This window comes from Pararge aegeria, chromosome Z, assembly GCF_905163445.1.
Source record: "Pararge aegeria chromosome Z, ilParAegt1.1, whole genome shotgun sequence".
NCBI lineage: Eukaryota > Metazoa > Arthropoda > Insecta > Lepidoptera > Nymphalidae > Pararge > Pararge aegeria.
Genome location: NC_053208.1, coordinates 6,635,317 through 6,658,293, shown reverse-complemented (window position 1 = coordinate 6,658,293; position 22,977 = coordinate 6,635,317). Strand labels below are relative to the sequence as shown.

Here is a 22,977-nt window from a genome sequence, read left to right as displayed (position 1 = left end):
ATTGTTACTGTACAAATGTATTTATCTATTAATTGTATAAATTATTGAATAGGTTGAATAAATTTGTTAATCCGAAAACTAATGTTTTTTTTAGAGTACATAACTAATTACATTTTTTAAACAACATACACACAACATAACATTATAATTAATTTAATAAAATTAGATAAATTGCAATAAAATGTTGGTTTACAAGAAAAATTTAAATTTTTGTACGCCAGTTCTGAAAAATTTTACGGAGTGATTTCTTGAAATTGGCCATTCCATATAGATATATTATTATTTTCTCCATATTCTTTGTTATATTTTTATTATGATTGTATAATCTAAAGTTTTTCTTGACTTTCGTCTATCTACTATGTAATTCTTAGTGAAACTTAATAATAGTGTTCTCGATAGCGTGATGGTTTAGTAAATTGACGCAATACCATCTTAAACTTGACGCTCGATATAACCTTGCATTTTCGACTTGACAGTACTGTGTTGATGTGTCTATAGTTATTTTCTTTGTGGATAAATTTAGTAGAAATTTTTGGGTCGAATAGTATACTCAATTCTTTTGTATCGATGCGTGAACTTCTATCGTTGTTTTTGTTTGTCTTTTAATTTATTATTAAAGAAGTTTATAATATATTTTTGTGATACTAGCATTAAAATGTGTGGTCCATATATTTTAGTGTCGTAGTGATATTAAAAAGGATGTAGCTGTTACCAATTTAAAAAACAAATAGGTATAACACAACCATCTGACATTTTTGATATATTACGTCGCTGTATTTCTATATGTTAATGAATAAAAGGTGTAAGCGATATGTTCACGAAAACTTAAACCCGGGATTCAGTAAATGAGTCTGAGTTGTTCATGAATTTGGCGATAATTTTAAGAGTGTTGCAGCATGAAATCATCTATGTAGTCTGTCTTAACTAGATATTAATTGAAATTAAAAAAATACTATAATAACCAAAAGAAAGCTATGTCAATTTTAACATCAAAGCGCGCGTGGGCAGCAGCTTTGTCTCTTAATACGGGTCACGACTCTGTTAAAATACCTGCAAACTAAAGCGAGAAAGTGGCGATAAACCGCTGCGCAGTTGTCGCTCTCCCCACTCTCTACCTGCTCTCTCAATCTTTCTCTCTCTCTATCTCTGTCTGTCTGTCTGGTCATTAGGGCAAAGACATTTCCGACGGAAATTGTATTTGTATTTTTGATATGTGATTCAGTGTAACTTCTTCTCATAGTTTTAGGTATCTTATCACTTACACCCTTTATAAGTAACTATATAATAAAATAAATGAATTTTGGATTTCTATATAAATGTTGTGACTAATTTTTTTATAGTAAAACCTTTTTTCGTTTAAGTTTCTCGTGAATGTAGAGAGGGCTTTGGCTATATAATTACAAAGGGTAAGTTTTATATTGTGCAATTGATGTACTAAACTAATCGCTCAATGTCGAATTATGATTTCACAACAACATCAGCTTTATTGGATCTCGTACAAATAGCATCTTCTAGCCGTTTTCTATCGTCTTATCTAGCCTTAATAAATACATACGTAATATTAACACGATTATAATAAATAATAGCTTACAAAAGTATGTTTTATTCTTATTCCCTTACCCTAAAGTACTGTTTGAAAATTGTTTGAGTATTGATCAGCTACCTATCTTAAATGTGAATATTTAAGGGACGTTCTGTTGGTCCTTTAACTCAGTTTAGCATTTATAAAGTGAGCAGCTTTTTGGGGATGATTTCCTATGTATTACTTAAAGTTTAAAATATTATTAATAGTAACCTTATACCATAATACCAAATTTCATCATAATCATGATAGATCAACGAGGCAGTTGAATGGACATTTTAACTTAAAAGTAGTTTTAAAAGTGCTTATAGATTGAGCCTACTTGAAATGTAATATAAATTCAGATTCCTTTTTTATTTCATCCATCAAAAATCTACAATCTCTTATAATCGGTGCAGTGCCTTTTGAGAAATAAGATACAGTAAAGGACTTTATTTTCGACTTTTAACGTAAACATAAAATATTTACGAACAAAAAGAACCTAATATTATAAATATCATTTACAGAAAATAATGCTATCACACCATTAACTTATTTATACCAATAATTCATTGACTATTTGATGTTTATAAGAAACCGGCGATCGTGTTTTAAACCCAAATCGTATTGAAACGTATTTGCTAAGCATTTTTATTAAGGACGCTTTTTACAACAACCTCGGAGAATATTTTTTTATATTAAAAATAAATCCATTTTCATTTGGAGTATAGATTTTATATAGTTTGAATGTTACGTACAGAAAATATTAATTTTTAGTTTTTGATTCCTGTCACTAGATGGCACTTTTTATTTTTAGATCGCGCTATCGTTACGTTCACACCAACACTATAAATGCTCCGCACAAAACATTCGGAGTAATCTTCCATACTATATAATAGTAATTTTTGTAGTACCGTCGGTCGTGAAGGACTTGCGGTACAAAATTATATATCACATGCGGTCCCTCGCGACAATCTTTCTAGATTGTCATAATAAGTTGTCGGGGACTGTTCTTTAGAATTTAAACGCAAAACTATTTCAACATACTTACTACTAACTTCCGTCGTTTTGGCTTAACTTTTACGAAAAGGATATTTTCTTCTGTGTTTGCAACATTTTTCATTGAGTAGCGTGGTCGTGAAATTGGTCGTAGCCTCAAGCCGATAAATAGAACAAAAATTTCAAGTCAAACCAGCAGTTCCTGAGATTAGCGCGTTCAACCAAACAAACTTAAAAGCTTTATAATATTATAGCTTACCCATGCCCACTTCAATGCGCTTTGAACATTATTACTAGTGATGAAATTATGAATGTGCTATTATTTATTTCCTGATTTCCAAAACGAGGGTAATATTTCGTCTGCATTTGAATGTACGTATTTGTATATACATATATGATGTATAGTACATACATACCATTCCATACATTCTTTTTAATTTTCCTTTTTTGAATAAATAACTTAAGGTATCGCCATCGGGATTAAAGGCGATGGCTTGACTTGGCTCTTTTCATTCTCATGTCAAAGGCTACATGCATGCCAAATTTCAACTTAATACGTTCAGCCATTTTGCGTAATTGAGTAATAAACTTCCACACTTTCACATTTATAATTTTAGTAGTGTATATTATTTAGATAACTTGCTATATCAAGAAAATACTATTAGGTGTGTGTGTGTGTGTGTTGAATTATTTTTAAATGGTTTGAACTTTTTGTATCCACCAGGTCGGTAGTTCGTTTACTAGGTTTACTGCGATTCATGGAGGCTAAATAGCTGTAATGCAATCGAAACTACTGGGAACATAATTGATGAGGAGATGGGAGACGCTTGTATCCTTGATGTCGTCTGTCCACCTGGTTGGGGGTCGACCAATGCTGCGTTTACCGGTGCGGGGTTGTCACTTCCACACCCACCAGTTCTCCGAGCTATGTGCCCCGCCCATTACCACTTCAGCTTCGCGACTCGTTGAGCTATATCAGTAACCTTAATTACCAGATTTTCTAATTCTAATTTGATAACGTAGAGATACTCCTAACATAACTCTTTCCATCGCTCGCTGAGTGACTCTGTGCCTTCTAATGCGGCCCAACGTTCCGTAAGTCATCAACTGGCAACACGCACTGTTCGAAGACTTTGGTCTTCAGGCACTGAGGGATTTTGGACGAAAAGATGTCACGAAGTTTCCCGAACGCTGCCCATCCATGTTGGATTCGGCGGTTCGTGTGTCCTATGTATGTACCTACTCGTCTACAATTTCGAGTGTTGAGTTCTTAACTATCACTGGGTGGAGCGGAACATGAGCGTTAGACATAATTTTCGTCTGGCTAACTCTGCTAAGGTCATAGAGCATCGTATTAAGGTCACCCAGAGTCTGCCATTATGACCACATCGTCAGCAAATCGAAGTTGAGTGATGTACTCGCCGTTTATGTTGATGCCGAGCCCGTTCCTTAACCGATCTAAATATTTATTTTTTATTTTATAGGTTATACTATCAGTTTAGTTTTGTGTGGATCTGATAAATATGATTGGAGATAGAGGATCTCCTCAGCGGATAGCAGTAAACACCTCATTGCCACCGTTATGACGGCTTTAGTGCTAGGAATGAATAATGCATGAAATATGTCAGGAATTTAGTTGGTTAACCTTTAGTGTATGAATCCACTGAAAAATTACATGTTTATTCTTCCCTTAACGACTATTATTCTTTGCTAGAGATAGGATCTGAGTCTGATGTATACCAAATGTACTTCCAAAGACGGGTACCTATCCATTTACTGACTTGGGTCAACGTTACTTATTGTCATTTGACATAGGAAATTTAAATTAGGAAAAGCGGGAGTAGGGACAGGCATTTGCGATTACTTAGTTCACAATATAAATATTGACATATTTCTTACCAACACTTCAACTTCTACAAGACGCCTCGCACACAGGTAATATTATTTTGTACTCGTACCTATATGCAGAAAATTTACAATATTATTGACATAGATGAGCTTGTCTCGATTTGTTTAAACTGAGTTGTAAATAAACTAGCGGATAACAACATTTTAAAACCTACCTTCTTCAACCTCACACAAAGCAGTTGCGGGCAGGGGCATCTAGTGTGAAAATGAAAATAGAAAATTCCTTTAAAATTCGTTTATTTTCTTATACCCTAATTATAAAACCTAAGAATATTCGTAATATTATTATTGTTTAATATATCGCATAACATAGTGTTATCATTATAAATTATTCTTAAGTCTACAACTGTCAAAATGATTGTTATTTACAATAAAATCTGGTGAATTGTAATTATAGACTTAACTGTCGCTCGTTGTGTAGGTACTGCATAAACCATACAATGGTTGTCTTGTGAATGTTTAATTTACGAAAAGATATATAAACATAAGTTCATGGATAGGTAAAGGTTACATACTGATAATATTATTGGGGGGCGTCGATAATTACATGGGAGAAGATGAAACATGTCACAAGGAGGAGCGGGGTCTTGGAAAATCACCAAAATCACTTCATGTATTTAGACGTACAAATATATGACATGAAGCCTATTAAACAAGGTGGTACTTAATTACTGCTCGTTGTAGCTTGCTCCTTTGAACTTGGGTGCTTCTTGTTACTGTTTTATATTATCTAGGACCTGCTGGTGTTGGTTGCTGATGCCATAGTAATCAGTGACCCCATTTGACCTCATGTGTAAACACGACTGATGTTTTTGCTGACACTGAGTATTTTTAATGACAACTTTGTTTATTTTTTTAAATAGTATTGATCTCAGAAAAAACTTTACATTTTTATTTTTATTTTTATTTAAAGGTGTTTGGTCACAATGTAAAAGTGGATGTCAGAAAAAACTTGCGGAGCAACAGTCTCGTATAATTGAAAAATAAAAAAGTCAGTGGTCAGTATTAATGTGAGCCGTATCTTCTGTATTTAAGATTATGAATAATAAGATAAGAAGTACAATAACTGTTTCATGATGGTGTTAAATAAGACCAACTCATTCATAATTTCAATTTAAGTAATAAAATATAGCATGCTTTAACGGTCTACGGCCCAAACCCTTCTCAGAGGAGGAGGTAATGGGTTGAAGATGAATGATGATATCTATACATAACTACGTAATATCTTTAAACTACAACAGACAAATTTTAATATTATTTGATTATATTAGCGGCCATTTAATACCTTAGTCAATACCTTAGTCGAATCACTTTTGTCCCTTTTTCCCACAACCTAAGGCCTTTACCAAATGTTTCTACTGTCCCATTTATTACAATAAGTTTATTGAAAATTAGAAATAATATAGTTTCGGTGTCAGCTATCGTCTACGATGGGATGAGGCAGAACCCACATTTAATATTCATATATTACATACATAATATCTTCATTCCGGGTGTACCTAGGCTGACTTTCTGGTTGACTAATATAGGCATACTCGCTTAATTCGACCAAACCCATTTGCGTGTATGGTAATCACTCTCTTTCTCCGCTCCTAAAAGAGATGAGGCATGAGCCCAGTAGTAGGGAGATCATGGTGATCAATAATGGGTGCAGGGATGCACTGAATATTCTCCTGGCTCTATCGTCACTCCTAAGGCGATGAGTAGAAACAGCCAGGATACTTTTACCAGTCTCTGCTTCTCCCTGTGGCACTTGGTTTTCATAAGAATTTATACGATAAAACGTACGGTGGGCAAACGTGTAACTTTTAGAGCAATCACAGTGTAGCTACCTCTTTCACTCATATAACTATTAATTATGACTACATGCTTTATTATGAAATGTTTGTAACGATTGACGTACGCGGGTCTATTAGAAAATTGCAATAAAAAGCATATTATGCACTTATTTGTGGAAGACCCAAGCGCCATTGCATGACTCAAAGCGACTCCGAGACGTTATTAATCAGTACATTATTTGACACCAATCCAATCTAGAATAGACTAAAACAGTCTCCCGCTTACAACGGGAGATTTTGTTGATCTGCCGTCACCGCAAGCCATATTTTTCGTAAATATTTTTCAAGCCGACGCTGAAAAACAAAATACTGCAACTAAACCGGGTTAAACTAAGGACAGTTGTAGGTAAGATAACAGGGCACTGCTTTTTAAACAAACACCTTTCTATATTAGGTATAACAGACAATGCTCTGTGCAGAGGATGTTTTCAGACAGATGTAACACCGATACACGTAATGCTCCAATGCAATGGAGTGACGGAAGAACGCGTAGCACACCTTGGCTCCACTCCATGAAGCACTCGGCGACCTGCTAAGCTCCTGGAGTGAGCTCGGCTGGCTGGAGTGATCCAGCGTGGAGCCGCTTCATCCGCCACACGTACAACGTACTGTTCAGGCCAACTATGTACGGAGACAGGTCCAGGGACAGAAAAAGTGCTAGGTGGCTTGTGTGTGTCGTTACCACAAACTGGGTCGTGCGGAAGCTCTTGCAAAAATGCCGTATTATTAATATATCGCTAATATCATTGGCTACTTCGTTCCATGGAGAATCAGGTTCCCGATTATGAATAATTCCTAATTATACTAAAAATATAGTTATTATCTATATCTACTTAACTAAAGACAATCACAGTTTAATCTATTTCCAATTTTCTAAAACTACCCTCTACTGACACGTCGTCACCTTTTAACGCGTTACCGGGTTTTTTAGTGGATACGATTCCCTTGGTGTTTAGGATTTCCATGTTGTCCAGTGCCAATATCGCTTTCCTTTTCTCTGCCAGTAATTCTTTAGTAAACTTAATCATGTCTTGTAAGGGAATGTGGCCGCCATATGACGTTGGTAAACATGAAACGTCCACGTTATTTTGTAGGTTCTTGATGTTTGTATGGATCTAGAAATAAATTAATTTGTGTACATATTAATTAATTAGTATATTTGTTTATCGAGTTCGATCAAGAGGCCCTAAGTACAATTCTCGTATAGGCCGGTTTTTATCTGTCTCTCAAGAAGCCCTGAGGAAGTTTGCGTTGCTGACGGGTTCGTTGAGTGGTATTCGTGTCGGTGCATGACCTGTATTACCATCTGGCTGTCCATACCCAAATGACAACTGAAATCTAGTCCGCCATCCGGACATACATACTCTAGAACTAATAGAAAGTGTTGATGTGATTCGAATTTTAATTTCTTAGACACTACAACATCCTGTCTAATAATAATAACATATGGTCCGTGATCCCAGTTGGTATCACTGATCTTATACTAATATATAAAGCTGCATAGTTTGTTTGTTTGCTTACTTGAACGTGATGATCTCAGCTAGTCCGATTTGAAAAATTTTTCCGTGTTCTATCCCTATCCCTACTTCCCTACTAATATTATAAATGTCAATGTAAGTTTGTTTATTACGGTTTCACGCAATAACTACTTACATATCCGAAACTGTATAAATTGAAGGTCACCATATCATGACCTTCAGCTGAGGAGCACGAGAAAAAGATACAATAGCTGTGAGGCAAAACTTACGTGCAATCTCTCGCTCATCTTGTTGGAGACTTTACTGGTTGCGAAGTCGATGATGTATTTAAGGGCGGACGGCACGTTGACCAGTTGAAACTCCTTGTGGCGCATTGGCATCGATTGCTAAAAAGAGATTGAGGACCTTAATTATGTGGTCTATTAACTTATGTTGTTCTTTTTTTAATATAAAAAAGGACACCACCCCTAAAAAGTTACAGTAATAGTTATTCGAACTAATTTTTTTTTATTCCACTTAACTGCCCTTGTCAACAATCCCACTTGGTGATTAGTAATGATGCAGTCTTAGTTGATAGCGGGTTAACATGTAAGGGGTATGGCAGTTATATATGGGTTTACCTATATCCTTGATCGGTTTCTACGTAGTATCGTACCGGAACGCTAAATATCTTGGCGGCAAGTTATTACTGGTAGCAACCACGGCCAAGCCACCACCAGACTAGAGTTACATCAGAAATTATAAACTCCCCGAATTGCCCCTCCCGGTTGCCTACGTTGTCTTGGTATACTGGTCTTTTTTTATGTACTTTTGGAGGTGTGCAATAAAAGTATATTCATTCATTCATATTTTAATATATTCACAAGGGTATGCATTCTAATTTTTATTTCCAATATTTTCAAATAACTGTCACTTTTCCGCATAACCCAACCATATTAATATTTGTGTCTGTATTCCTGTATTCAACTATTTATTTAGTCGTCTGATTTATCATCTAAATATCAGTTATGTCAACTCAAATCAACTGCTACAACTCTAAACAACCGATGGACGTCGTCTGCTCAGGTATTTTAAAGAGCCATCCAAGCCTCATTATGTTTGCAGCTGCTTACCAACGCTGCTTTTTCGGGTACATGGTCGCCTCGCCAATTTAATAATTATTATTGAAATTAAAACAATTTCCAATATTAAAAAATTATCAGCTGAACTGTGTAACTGTGCTGATACAGTATATCAGTTTTGACGAGACTTTCAGAGAATGGAAAGGGGTTTACATACAGTTTTCAAAGTTCTTTGACATCGTTTATATCGTTTAAACAAACGGATTTTTAAAAATTATATGCGTTAATTAATTAATTATAAAATTATATGCGAAGTTTTATCCACATATTACCTATGCACGCCTTCACAGAAAAACGGATCTAGGCAAAATTTTACATAGAGAAAACTTGCATCCTGGAGACGGAACAAATATTTAACCTTTTTTAACCCGGAAAAACAGTTTTTTCGGTTTACTACTACTACTAGTTTATTATAAAAGAAAAAGGCAATCGATTGAGTTAATCAATGCTAGTCCTTTTCACCTTTTAAAATGCCAGTCTTTTCCCGGTCCGATTTTGTGTTTGAACTTTAATGGATGAATTTATTCAAATGTTTCGTTAGTCTAAATGCCAAGGATTCACTCCGTATGTGCAATTAAGTACTAAGTATAACATGCAACGTTACTTTATAACCTTGTGATCTGCTGCCGAATAAATATCTTATTCGAATACTTGGTCACGCAACATTGATGATCGATGTACTCACTAGCATTCTTACTAGCAGACTCACTTTCGAAGTTAATGGGTATTGAATTAAATCCAACATATGCAGATTGAACAAAAAACTTATTGTCCATTATTATCGACTGGAACAAACGGATTCATCATCATCATTTTTACCCACTGCAAGGCACTCTGGGAATAAAAATGATTTAAACCGTCCTCCACCACGCTTGCCAAGTCGGGCAGGGTGATTACGTATCTCGCGACAGGTTTGCGACAAGCGTAAATCTTGCAATCACTGCCGTCAAACGTCACTTCTTTAATTGTGTGTAAAAGTGACGTTTGACAGCAGTGATTGCAAGATTTACGCCTGTCGCAAACCTGTCGCGAGATACGTAATCACCCTGCGGATTGGTAGGAATTGCAGGGGCGTACCCCCATGGGCATCTCGCAGAAAATGTATGAACTCTCTTAAAAAATGTATGGCGGCTAAGATACAGACAGACAACAGAATTCGACCCAGTTTTATTATAAGTATAGACTACCTATATATCCGAATTTGCGGCTGTTTATCCTACACACTACACTACATAGTTTTAGGTAGTTTAATAATGGTAAACTGATAAAAATGGGGCCGGAATGAAGAGCTGGTTTTCCAATCGTTACGTCCTAAACGATTTATGAATTTAGCAGATTTGGTCTGCTAAAGCTGAAAACATCTAATTTATTTCACAGCTAAAGGATTTTTTCACGATTGTAAAACCGGCCCTAATAATCTAACTGTTGACGTAAAATATAATGATTAGAATCATTGTAGTAATTGTTTAAATTTGACTTTAAAATGTTACTGAAAATATTTATTTTAGGTTCGTAGTTGTTTTAACAAATTAGGTTTTTTACTGTCAAAAAATTGTTTTCAAGCTTTTTTGCATTTATCTAAGTTATAATGGCCAACTGTCAATTGCTATCAACCTTTACAAGAGATTTCTTTTCCCGAGACGCTGGTGTTAATGGTTGAGGAAATCTCCCAACACTTCACTATCAGCTTTTTTTGTGATAAGCATAAATTGCTTAGGCCATATACTATAATCGAAGCGCATCCCGTGTAATACTAATTATTATCGTTACGGTGGTCATCCATATTCTTCATAATCAGTTTCACCTGACCATATAGTGCGTTTCGAAAGAAGATGCACAAGTTCCTTAAAAATACTGAAATTGCTAATTCCCTCGATTTCTTCCGGATCCAAATCCCAATCTTCACCAAATTAAATTGCGACCACCTATGAGGTATATAGCACCAATCAAGAAAGAAACGTAAAAATCGGCTTATAATTGGCGGAGTAATCGAGTAACAAGAGTTTTTCTTTAAGTCGATTGAAAATTCAGTTACAATAATAAAGTTAATTGTGTAAGTAAATTAATATTAAAGTTAATTGTTTAATCATTGTTATGTTAAGATATGAAAATCAAGTAAGTAAACTGAATACATAAAAAGGTTAAATAATAATTTATTCATAATTGGAATCCGCAATGTAACCTGGCATTTTACCTGCTTATTCGTGCAGCTAACGAATTCATAATGATTGGAGGAAATTGAAAAATTGATTCATTAGTTTTATATTGAGCGTAACGTAATATACAAAAAGGTAAATTAAAGCTACCATGACAATTTTATCTAGCTTGTTTAACTCCAATTAAAGTAATGGTATAGCAAATAAAATAGGTGTTGCAACATTCTTTAAACGAATATGTTTTTATTTATAAATTTGATATTATCTCCAAGTGGACCAAAAACATTAATAAAAAAACAGAAGTTTAATATTAACACATAATCAGTTTTAAGTTGAAGCGGTGATACCCCAGCAGTAAGGACCTTAGCTTCACTTTCGAGGGACCGAGATCGAATCCCAGCACGCACCTCTATCTTTGCTAAATTAGAAAGTGTATCGATCGCTTCATCCAATTTTATTTTTATCTTGCACAGTCTTTTCTATTCAAATAAGTGTTGGTTCTTATACAAATCCTGTGTAGAATTGTGAAAATTTGGATTTTTGGATTCTCGTTACTCCTTAGCGTCAATAGTACGATAACTAAAATGGAAACACTTAGGTTATACTTTTACTTGGTGCATATCTATAACATAATTCATGTAATAATATCTATATCTTATATCTTTATACGAGCAATTCTTGTATATATATAATTGGAATCTCGGAATCGGCTCCAACGATTTTCATGAAATTTAGTATACATTAGTTTCGGGGGCGATAAATCGATTCATTTATATTGGAATCTCGGAATCATTTATATTGGACAAACGACCTTTTTTTTTAGGTCGACTCATTCGCGGACAAAGTCGCGCGGGTCCGCTAGTCACCATTACTAAACAATTTAGGTTATGGTAAATAAATAATTAAATTTAATTAATATCTTGTCAAGTTAAGAGACAAAAAGTGGTTGAACTCAATTTTTTGGTATTATTTAAATCCATCTACCTACTCACGATTTCGTTAATAGGTTCCCACTTTTGGTAAAGGTAAAGAAGGTTAAGGCCTTTCCAAATAAGGGTAAAGATGCCACCGAGGCGTATCTCGATGATTCACAAATAATTACGTATCGCAGACGGCGGGATCGATAAATAGGTATTACCCGCGATATACCTACTTAAAAATTTAAGTCTAATATTTCATACGTCGTGACTGGAAATATATAGCTTTAGACTGCCTTTCCACCAGAAGTGTTAGAGAATGCCTAGCGAGGATATTTGTGATAAATCAGTAAATAGCCTTTCTGCAAGGTTTGCTCGCTCGCAAGGAAGAAGTCGTTTTCGAACATGTACCTGTATTATCAAAGTAAAATGGACCTAAAGCCAAAGAATTGTAGGCTACTTTGAGCTTTAAACCAGATAAGATCCATTTGGTTTCGATGTTCAATTATTCATCCCTTTTTCTAAAATGACTGCTCGATTGCGAGTGAGAGCGAAATCTACTACTAATGCTACAGTAGGAACATGAACAAAATTGTCTTGGATGATGTAAAACGATGAAGGTTCAGCGCTCTTAGAGATTTGCATAATTGCTGAGAAACGAATGCCGTGGTGTGGGTGAAACCTTCCGATTCGGATAGCTTATTTTTAACAGCTTGGGTTTTATTAAACTAGGTTTTCTATTTAAACGTAGAAGTGAGATATTTGTGTGAAACTAACCAAATCGTTTCGTTTTCGTAGCTTATCTCTGATAGAAAAGAGTTCAACGAAACTAGGTTTTTTTCTATAATCCATAAAGCCCCATATGGATGTTGGTGAAACTAGGTATTAAAATTGTTTCATTTGCATAGAAAACATATAAAACGAGGGGTGTGGGGGACAAATCATACAATTGAATTCATTTTCGTAGTTTAGTTACCTCTTATGAATAAGAGTTGAACGAAGCTAATTGTTTCGTTCAGTGGCTGACGCGAGGGTGAATTGTCGATTTTTGGTAGTAGAAGAGCTTCTGTGTAACAGCTCGTCAAGAGTAGTAATTACCACCATGCTTATTTCTCCCGCTAAGCAGCATTGTTAGAATACTGTGTTCCGGTCTGAAGGGCCGGTGTTTGCCGGTGTAATTGCATGGACATGGGGCTTAACACCTACGCCTTAGGTTGAGAGACAGAGTGGCACGTTGCAGGACGTATTCCTTGCATATTTGCTCTGTTTATAAGCGATGGTTTTCCATATAAAATCAGGTGAAATATTTGTTTGGTATGTTTATTATTACTGGAACAAAATATGGCATGTGAAACCTACCAATACGAATAGTTTAATTTTCAAAGGTAGACCGTGCAAAAGTTAACTTTTTTGTTTTTCGAATAATCTGCACAGAAATGACGTCGTGAGTGAAACCTATTAAATTTTGATAGTAAAAAAATCGTTTCCCAGCTTAGCTTTAGGCAAAGAAAATATCGTCTATAAGCTAAGCTTAACTCTCTCGCCTCGCTAAGTTACTTTGCACAAGCTTAATTAACATCACCCAAGCGTGTATTCCGTGGTGGCCAGGGTAACGTCAACACCCCAACACAATGCACCACTTATCTTTATTTATTCATGAATGCCATGGTAGCAATTTTGAATTCGCTGTATGAATGAAAGTTTAAATTCAAAATGATGGAGTTATTAACTTCGAATCATTCTGATTAGATGATTGGAAAAGTGACATTTCACATTACCTACCAACAAAGAAAATGGCGGCAATTCCAACATATTTAGTCTAGTTACCTACACAAAATAATTGGGATAGCGTTATTAGAGTATAAATAAGTAAATATGATCGCTCGGTGATTGAATTCAAAATTGTTTCTGTCGATTATTTTTGTCTTCATTTTAGCTAAACAAGAAACATTATTAATTTAAACTATGTCCAATCCCTTTTTACCTAATATTGTACTTATCTTTAATTCGTTTTCTATGCATAAAAAGCCTGTAATAGAACGCTTAAAGCAATAAGGCTGCCTTCGCACAATTTTTGATAGTATATCAATTTTGTGTCTGTATTTATTTTATAAAAGATTTCTCTGTGTAATGCATAAACTTGTTTTTCGTCTCACAACTCACCTCTCCCCATTTTAAGAGGCGCGCGAAGTCAATAGGGTTCCATGAGGTTACGTGGGCAGTCGTGGAGCCGCTTCCATCGCCAACGTGAGTAAAACCGAAAATCTGATCGGTAGAGTCTTCCATAAGGGCCTCATAGATGATAATATGGGCGCGGCACATATCCCAGCAGTTGAACTTTATTGCGTCGAATTTACCTGCAGCAAAATGAGATCTATAAACTTGATGCTAGTATATTCTTTACTCTACTTTCTCTCCTATTAATAATTTGAAATCGCTAGCCATACAAAGAAATTAAAGCAAAAACGGTCGCATAGCTTGGAGGACCCATGGCAATCCCAAGGTGCTGGAGCGCCATTCACGGAAAAACGCAGGGTTGACAGACATAAAACGAATTACTGGGACAAAAAGGTTAGCGTCTCGAAATACCAACGAAAGAGCTATCTCTAGCAGTCCTATGGTTGAGATGGAGCAAGAAAGACAGTAAGATAATATCTTTATTAATAAACGAACATTGATAAATTTGTCATAACCCTCTCATTTCTGTGTCGTCTGAGCTTTTTTTTATTCCTTCAAAAAACACGGTACGTTTGTTCAATCTTGCCAATTAGAAGTCTGTAGTCGGTTCGGTTACGGTTGCCAGGTCCGGTAGCACGGTAGGTCGCTTGGTAGGTGAGCTTGGTAATTTGGAGCCGATTTCATCGATTGATGAGATTTCTTTTATTGTAAACAAAATATAACATATTTTATAGGTTCTTGGCACCCTGTCGACTTCTCAGGGTACTGTACATTCCTCTTAAATAACAGATTAGGTACTAAAATAAAACGAAACAACATGCTCGCAATGTACATAGTATAAGAGAAAACCTATTGTTGCTTGGTAGATGATAAATAATAATAATAATAAATATACTACGACAATACACACATCGCCCTTTAGCCCCAATTTAAGCGTAACTTGTGTTATGGGTACTAAGATGACTGATGAATATTTTTATATATAATATACATAAATACTTAGAATATACATATAAACACCCAGACACTGAAAAACATTCATGCTCATCACACAAACATTTTCCAGTAGTGGGAATCGAACCCACGGCCTTTGACTCAGAAAGCAGGGTCGCTGCAAACTGCGCCAATCGGCCGTCAGATGAGATTAGATTGTCTATGACTTGACATCAATCATTCTTGGACATAAACTTTGTATGAATGGACACAACACAGTCTCAGCCACTAGACCCAAGACGGTCACAGCAGCGGTGGGCAGGGGATGTTAAGAATCTCTAGCAAAAAATTTAGTCAAACTTAAATGGCATCTGACTTTGATCGAATTCGGTCCTGCAGAAAACCTTGACTTCAAAAGCTCGCATCAACTAAACATATGCAAACTTAATATATTAACGAAATTGTATATTTTAATTAGCCTGTTAAATATTTATATTGTTTACATAGGTACCCTAACCTAAGTAAAAAATGTCGAAACTCGAATATTTATCATATGTTTCTGACGAAAATTGAAATAAGTTACCTAACCTACTTCAAACAAGGAAATTCAGATCTTGACACCGGTAAATGCAATAATTGATATCGCCAACCTTGCCAATTATTAAAGAGTGTCAAATTTGATGCCAGAAAAGTATTTCTCGCAGTTTTCAAACTTTACTGGATCCGCGCGTCGCGCTTGTGTTTTTCAGTTACATTATTATAAATAATTAAAGTAATTTTTATACTTGAAATCATCGAAAGGGAGTTTATTACAGCGTCCACATAATGGAATCTCGTTTTAAAGTCGTTTAATCTATTCTACATGACGAGTTATTATAATCCAAAAGCTCCGATAGAAGCTCTAGCTATATTTATTTGTGGTTAAACTAAAGCTTTGAATCAGTTGGAATAAGGTCCTTATTTCTTTGGCGATATTGAGTTTCCATTCTCGAAAACCAATCTACGATTGCGAGAGCGCAAATATTAAGCCGGGTTCACATTAAACGTAAGCGTCATAACGTGCCGCGCAAATTTACTTCGCGTGCCTCAGTAATGGAAGCACACCAAGAACAGCAGATTAGAGTTTAACGCGACTTGAATTAAACCGTAAGAAGTGGTTAAAAGATTACAATGTTTAGAGTTTTATTTTCGCTCGGTTAAAATAAAAATGCTCTGCCATACCGTACCCAGTGGGCGCTGGCCCTAAAACTAGTGAACAAGCGTCTATGCGAAATTAATGTTTTCGATACAATTCTGATGTACTTACATACCATGTACCAACCCACGCAACATGATACGGCTCACAAGGTTTTGGTAGCTGTATGCTAAAGGCATTGGGCTCAGGCCTAATTTGCTGTTACTAAGTCTAAAGAAGTCAAATGTCTCTATACAAAGCCTTTATAACATGTTTTTGGTTTAAATGTGACTGGCTTCACTTGATATAACAATGCAACGTGTGTTTAACGACCACATTATCACAATTAGCATCAAATCGCTACAAATGTTGTTTTAACGCGGAAACACGTTTGATGTTTCGGGACACAATGCGTACACAGCGGGTTACGTAAAACCAACCGACCACCCACCTATTTAAGGCGTTTCATAAACGTGGCAACTATTTTTAAGTTTTTGTTTTTAGTAACTCTCGATTTACTAATTATGAGGTATTTGATGACATCAAAATATTTTGCCTATCAAAGACCTTATACCATACGCGAGAGGGTTTGAAGTTTAGCCCGTCCACGCAATTACATAGTTTGTTCTAATAAGCACTGAGCCTACTTCATCATAAATATCACCATCGTTCTATCCTATTAACAATTCGAGCAGCTTCAGTTAAGGTTGGAAGTGATAAAAGTCATGTATCCGGAGAGACTAAACGTGCTCCCCACTGTGTCTTAAATCTGCGCTGGTACTAACAAAATAGAAACACCCCCAAGCCGGAGTTACGACCAAGGACTTTGTACTCTGTAGTCACATTAATATCTAGAGGCAATTGCATAGACATAGAAATAAACTAAATAGATTTATTCAAAACGTTGTTTTTTCGTATGATAATCACTGATTAGGTCGGTGATGATAACTGTAAAATAATGTTACACTCAACGAGTAACAAACATGGTATCCTTATATAGTAACATTGTATTTGTCTGGAACACCACTTAGAATGGGTGCACACTTGTACAGTAAAGCATAAGCTGTGCACTATTAACATCTGTTTATATGACAAGACCAAATCTTTATCAACAATAAACAAAACTTGAAAACAAAAAACCACTTTTTGACATCCGAATTGCAAATAGCAACTGATAATTTGGCAGTCTGATTATTACTTCCCCCGCATGCTATAGGTTTGCTCATCAGTGCCAAGATGAAAACAACTTACAAAATATGCAATGGTTTTACAACGGCAGCTGCCAAACTCTGTTTTTTTGTGGAGAGGATAAGTTAGGAGTCTGGTCTCTGCAAGAAAGGGTCTAGCAACCTGCATTCTTCACGTCCTACGTCATGGCAATCATAACAACAACTATTAAAAGTTTCTTTAATTAAACCTCCTGCGTCCGTGAAGCGCCTTAATGTCAAAGATCATGCGACGCGTTATAGTGTCAAAGTCAATAGCAAAGCAATAAGGTAAACATTCGCACGCGCCCTTCGTCAAACAAAGCAAGTCGCGTAGAGCCTTATGTAATTTGTCTAGTAATAGTGATGTAGTACACGATCTTACCCATGTTGTAAACGATGACCCGCCGACCCTTGTTGTCGCGGACCGGCGAAACAGCTATGTACCTTGAAATTAGGAAATTATCTTGCAACTTCAAACAGAATTATGTCATCAAAGAAAATTTCATTTATATAACACGCCCGCAACGCTTTAAGAGTTCAAGGCTGTGCTTGGGAACTTTCGAATAGCTAATGATACGTATCTCTGCAGATATAATACATATATGGATCGTATCGCATTTCACACAAAGACTAGTATTGAACGAGTTTCAAGCTCCCTGGGTATAATTAAAAAGACGTGTAAATTGGGCAATTTTGTTGTGCAATACGGATGCCTGGTTTTGTAACTATGTTAGTAGGTTTATTTTTGCAAATTGAGGCCAATATCGCCATTGGAGATTAGTGTTCGGACTATCGAACAATAGAAATACCTACACGTCATTCTTTAATATTATATTATTGTTAATCAGTTATTAATGATCGTAACAAATGTAATAATAAAAAAAATCGTAATCAGGTACTTGATAAAGTTACGTTTACTCATCATTGCGATTATTCCTATATTCAGCTTTATTTCTCTGATCCAATAATAATAATCAGTATTTTAAATATACCAAATATGGAAACAATATTGATAAAAATATTATATACCTACATTAAAAAAAAAACACAATATTTTTCACACCTACCTTAGTAGGTATGCATTAAAAAATCTAACTGAGTTAATTTAATTAGTCGATGGTTTTTATCAAACATCACAAAAAGGCAATATGGCGGAATGAACCAACAAAAGTTGTTATATTTTGATAAATATGAAATAGATCACTTCATTTATATATAGCAAAACAACTTTTGAACAATGATAAATCTTTTAGGACTTTTGATATATATGCATGTTATGGCACCAAAGATAGCAGATAACGTCTCACGGACGTCATCACGTGTAAAAGGTCGCTTCCTTATTTTTATTGCATTGGCAATTGAACCTCAGTGAGTAAGACAAAGACACCGACCATTAACAAACAAGAAAGGTCAAAAATGATTTATATCTGATGTAAAACAGTATTTGATTGCCGGTTTATTTGTTCCGTGCGCAGAAAGCAATAACTATTTAACCTATTTAGACCTTCCCAGATTAAACGCATACCTGCCTTTAGTCAGACCTACATAAGGGCTTTGGTTAAATTCGGTGAGTTCAACGATAAAGATTGTAAACTGCAAAATGTTGATGAAAAAGAGCAATCTGCTGAGTTTCTTGCTCGGTAGAATATGCCTACCGAACCGGTAGTAGAATAAACATACTGACTGGAGACGCTTCAAAAATTCTTGTAAACTAGGCCTACAGTGTGATGCAAAAATGTGTTTGTTTGTCCTATCTTTACGGCCTTAATAAATTACCAATAAACTAGATTTTTGGAATAAAGTTAGCTGAAAGGATGCAGAGTACAAAAAACGGTTGCCACGGAATTTTTAAATAACTGTAGTAAGCGCGGGCGAAGTAAGCTGGCAACAGGTAGTACTTTAATAAATAGGAAAATTCAATTACCCGTTTTTAATAATTTCCTTAAGTGTAGGATCTTCGCTATCTAAATTTCTAAAAATGCTTGGATAGAATTTCCTTAAGCTTAGGTACTTCAGCAGTGTTTGCTGAGCCATCGGTATGCTGTATTTCTTGTGACGGAGAAAACGTAGCAGGAATGATTCATCTGAAATAAATATTTATAGTTTGTATCAAGGTGATTCTTTAAAATTATCTTGATAAATCAGTCTGACTTTGGGATTGTCAGTCTCGATCTTGTATCGGTTTTTGGTAAAATATAGGTATGAAACGAAGACGCTTTTCAAACTAGGTTTCTTTCAGAAAAAATGACACCAATGCTGATGTACCCAAGTCCTAAAAATCTATAACCTAAACCAAATTGGCTTGTCTAAGATAAATTTGTGTTATTCATTTCATAAGTTTTCAACACTACAACAACACAAGTTTAAAACACTTGATTACTATCTGCCAGTTTAGGTTATAAGTATGCGAAACTGCAAAATTACTTTATTAAAATATTTAAACTAGACGAGATTTCATATAACTTTTTTTTTTTGTTTATTCCACAAGTTAGCCCATGTCTGCAATCTTACCTGAATTGTTATTATTGATTACATGAAAAATGAGACCTTTAAGTTAGCACAGTTAATTAGAAATCCATAATAACTCTAACCTTTTTAATTAGTTAATAAATTATTTAACAACATTCTTTAAAAAGGTAATTTGCCAAACATTACAACCAACTGTAATCCAGCTAAAATGATTTTTCGCAGCGGTGAGCACTGTGGATTTATGTGGGAGGTATAGGGTTCGATCCCCGGCAGGTGAAAAATGGGATTTAATAATTTCTGTATTTTCCCTGATCTGGTCTGGTGGCGTGCCGCTAAGTGATTTAGCGTTCTGGTACGATGACGCGTAGAAACCGATTATGCAGTATGGGTTTAATACGCTGGCATGCTCCAAAAAGGTTAGCCCGTTACTATCTTAGATTGCATCACTGTTTATTGTGAGATTGCAGTCAAGGGCTAACTTGTGGTGGAACAAAAAAAGATGGCCCTAATTAAGACCTTTGTGACATACCCGTTCTGACATTCCTGATATCGCTGTTCCGCTCGATCCAATCTTTCATGATCAGAAGGGCCTGGTCCCTGGTGGATGGTGTTTCACGCAACTCCCTCGCGGCTACCGCTGCTATATTCCTCATGGATCTGCCGACTCTGTCATCCTTGTCGCAAATATCGCTATTCGCACCCCACGTTGTGCTCACCGTGAGCAAAACGCTCGCTGTCGTCATTTTATTTTGAATCTGCGAACAAATTAAAAAAAGATCATTACCTAAATTGTAATATTATAGATGTGTATGTTTGTTTGTCCTTCCTTATGGCCGTAACTAAGCAACTAATCAACGTGATTTGACGGACGGAGAGTAAAATAGGCTACATTTTAACCCAAGAAAACAAACGGTTCCTACGGGTTTTTAAAATGCTGTATTAAACGCGGACGACAGATATATAGATAATAATTGAGGTTTCACGCATATTAACTATTTAAGTTTCTGGGAAAAATAACCTTTATCTAACACGGAGTAAAGTGAATTTTCAACCTCCAAAATTTATTACGTTTTTAATTGATGAATTTAACCTTTCATTGCTGTTTGAGACACTTGACAGATGCCTATGCTCTTTTGATTGGAAGAAACCTATATTGTAGGTAGCCGGAAGGGCATTCCAGATCTTGGCAGTGTGTATTAGAAACGCGCCTCTTACGAGTCCACTACGTTAACGTGCAGTTCCTTACGCTGTCTCGTGGATCGATGGTAAAAAGGTGTAGGAACCAAATTGAACAGGTCCTGATCATACTCTCCGAAATATAGGAATGAAACAGAAGAGCAAAAACAAAAAAACGTATAAAAATGAATTAATTAATATATGTTTGACCGTAAGACAGGATTTGGTAAAGAAAATCAGTTGGTTTATTTAATAACAGAAAAATGTAGCCCATGTATAAGTTTGTTTTTGTCCAGCCATTATCTAAGTCTATACGTAGTATCTACCACTTATTAAGGCGCAGCAGCTTTTAAAAGATCAAACAAGTTGTATATTATAAAATATTTTATCATCATCATCAAGGAAAATGGTTTAGGCTGTAGTCCACCACGCTTGCTAAGTGCGGATTGGTGGACTCCAAAAGTCTTTGGGAACATTGTGGAGAACCATAAGGCGTCCAGTTTTCCTCATGAAGTTTTCCTCCACCATTAAAGCAAGTGATATTTAATTCCTAAGACGCAAATAACTTAGAAAAAAAAGAGGTGCGTGCCGGGGTCGAACTCGGACCCCTGAAAATAAAGCAGAAGTCCGGCAATCGCCGCTTTATATAATTTTTATGTATTTAAATTTATTTATTATTATTATTCACAATCACCATTTTAAAATAATATAGCACCACTGGCCGCGAGTCGTGATATTATTCCAGCACGAATCTGTAGACTGCGAGAACAATTTGAAATAAACAAAAGAATTACAATAAACTTACTTGACACGTAGCCATGAATAAGTTGTAAATCAAAAAATAGATCCGTAGGTAAAGTTGAATAGTTATTCAAACACGTCGAAACGGAGTCGTTTATTTTAAAATATTGATAGGTAGGTACTAGAGATGTGCTGAATAGTTGTTTCACCGAATAACGATTATTATTCGGTTTAATCTTTACTGATATGTCTGTCTATACTGATACTATTTTACATTTAATGTATATCAGAAGGGCCATCTTTGTGCCTATTTGAATAAAGAAATATTTGACTTTGACTTTGATATTCGGATGAACTGATACTGAGATGACCGGATTTTCGGTTGGCAAAACATTGTTTTGGCACTTAAACAGGTTCCTACCTACGTGTCGCTACGTGTCGTTGCTGGGCTAGACGACGAACGACCCGTACCTCGCACACGGCACACCGCGCTGTAAGTCAATTTCAAAACATCGCACTACTAGATTAGGTTAAATAACAAAAACAAAGGTGCTTTTACAAAGATATTGATAATATTAACTTAACAGAAATGATTGAACCGAATATATTCGGCAATAAAACCGAACAATTTGGCCGAATACAAATAGTGGAAGTGATGCCGAATACGCCGAATATCGAATATCAAACGAATATTCGGCCCATCTCTAATTGAAACGATAGCCAAATGGTTTTATAATTTCCCTAATGCGAAATCGATTCAACAAGGCCTATAAAACACTTAGGTATAGGTGAATATATTAACAAGTTAGTTGCTTAATCGACGATAGTTGTTTTTATTTTTAGCAATATTTATCAATTTAAATATTACTTTTCATTTTACAAGCTTTTAATTAACTTGGCGCGTTCGTATGATTTAAATCAAAACTTCTCCATTTAAGTCGACCTTATTAATCGATCGTTTGAAGCGTTCATAGTTTTTTATTTATTCCACTACAAGTTAGACATCGACTGCTATTTCATCTGGTGGTAAGTGATGATGTAATTTCTACGCGACATCGTAGTGGAACCCTAAATCGCTTAGCGGCAAGTCTTGTCGATAGAGTGACAACTAGCAATGGCC

The 22,977-nt window shown here is 35.5% G+C and overlaps 1 protein-coding gene across 1 annotated transcript in view; it reads right to left on the bottom strand.

The window, feature by feature from the left end:
- Positions 1-6,658: 6,658 nt before the first annotated feature.
- LOC120636199 (clavesin-1) overlaps positions 6,659-22,977 on the bottom strand; it is a 35,845-nt gene continuing 19,526 nt past the window's right edge. The window contains exons 2-7 of the mRNA XM_039907555.1: positions 20,470-20,695; positions 19,396-19,555; positions 17,854-17,915; positions 14,142-14,335; positions 8,054-8,170; positions 6,659-7,421 (exon numbers count right to left, since the gene is read on the bottom strand). Of these exons, the coding sequence (XP_039763489.1) occupies positions 7,161-7,421; positions 8,054-8,170; positions 14,142-14,335; positions 17,854-17,915; positions 19,396-19,555; positions 20,470-20,683 (1,008 nt within the window). The 5' untranslated portion in view covers positions 20,684-20,695 and the 3' untranslated portion in view covers positions 6,659-7,160. The remainder of the gene's footprint in view (positions 7,422-8,053; positions 8,171-14,141; positions 14,336-17,853; positions 17,916-19,395; positions 19,556-20,469; positions 20,696-22,977) is intronic.